At 38.9% G+C, this 545-nt stretch overlaps 1 protein-coding gene across 1 annotated transcript in view; it reads right to left on the bottom strand.

Annotated features, from left to right (window-relative positions):
- Window positions 1–80, bottom strand: part of LOC104540671 (protein tilB homolog) — a gene marked incomplete at its 5' end in the record, with an annotated part of 30151 nt that extends 30071 nt beyond the window's left edge. Inside the window, 1 exon segment of the mRNA XM_010184530.1 lies at window positions 1–80. Within this exon segment, the coding sequence (XP_010182832.1) occupies window positions 1–80 (80 nt within the window).
- Between the last annotated feature and the right edge of the window lie 465 nt (window positions 81–545).

The following is a 545-nucleotide window of genomic DNA, read 5'->3' as shown; positions in this document are numbered from 1 at the left end:
CTGATGTAAAGAGATTTCTTCCAGTGAAAAAATTTCACAGTCATTATGTTCTGCACGCCTTCTAACAAGATCTTCAGTGACTGAAAGAGACATTAGATGCCATAGGACCCTTTAGTGGCTTCCCACCATCTGACTTACAAACAACTTATAAAATCATTAAAATCTTTTGTTCCACCACACTAAATAGATATCTGGTAGGAACACCAGCAAAACCAAAATCTGTTTGAAAAGACACCAAGTGACAAGTAACTTCAGCCCACTCTGCCACAGGAAACATAATTTGTGAAACACACTCGTATCACCTGTAACATTTAGAAAAATCCACATGAAAAGTGCTGAGTCTTCCATAAGAGTGTGTTACAACCCTTGCAGAAATGAATCCAGCATCCACTATTTACAGCATATCTCGAGTTGCAGATGGATTCACGTAGACAAGCAATGGAGTCTTTTATGCTCTTCTGTTTCCTGGTGCCAGATGTTCACAAAAAGTAAAATAGCTACAGTGTGTCATCATATTCTTCTGCCACCACAGTGTGCACAGAAAT

Source organism: Mesitornis unicolor, unplaced genomic scaffold, assembly GCF_000695765.1.
Source record: "Mesitornis unicolor isolate BGI_N332 unplaced genomic scaffold, ASM69576v1 scaffold4675, whole genome shotgun sequence".
NCBI lineage: Eukaryota > Metazoa > Chordata > Aves > Mesitornithiformes > Mesitornithidae > Mesitornis > Mesitornis unicolor.
This window is presented reverse-complemented; position numbering and strand designations above follow the sequence as displayed.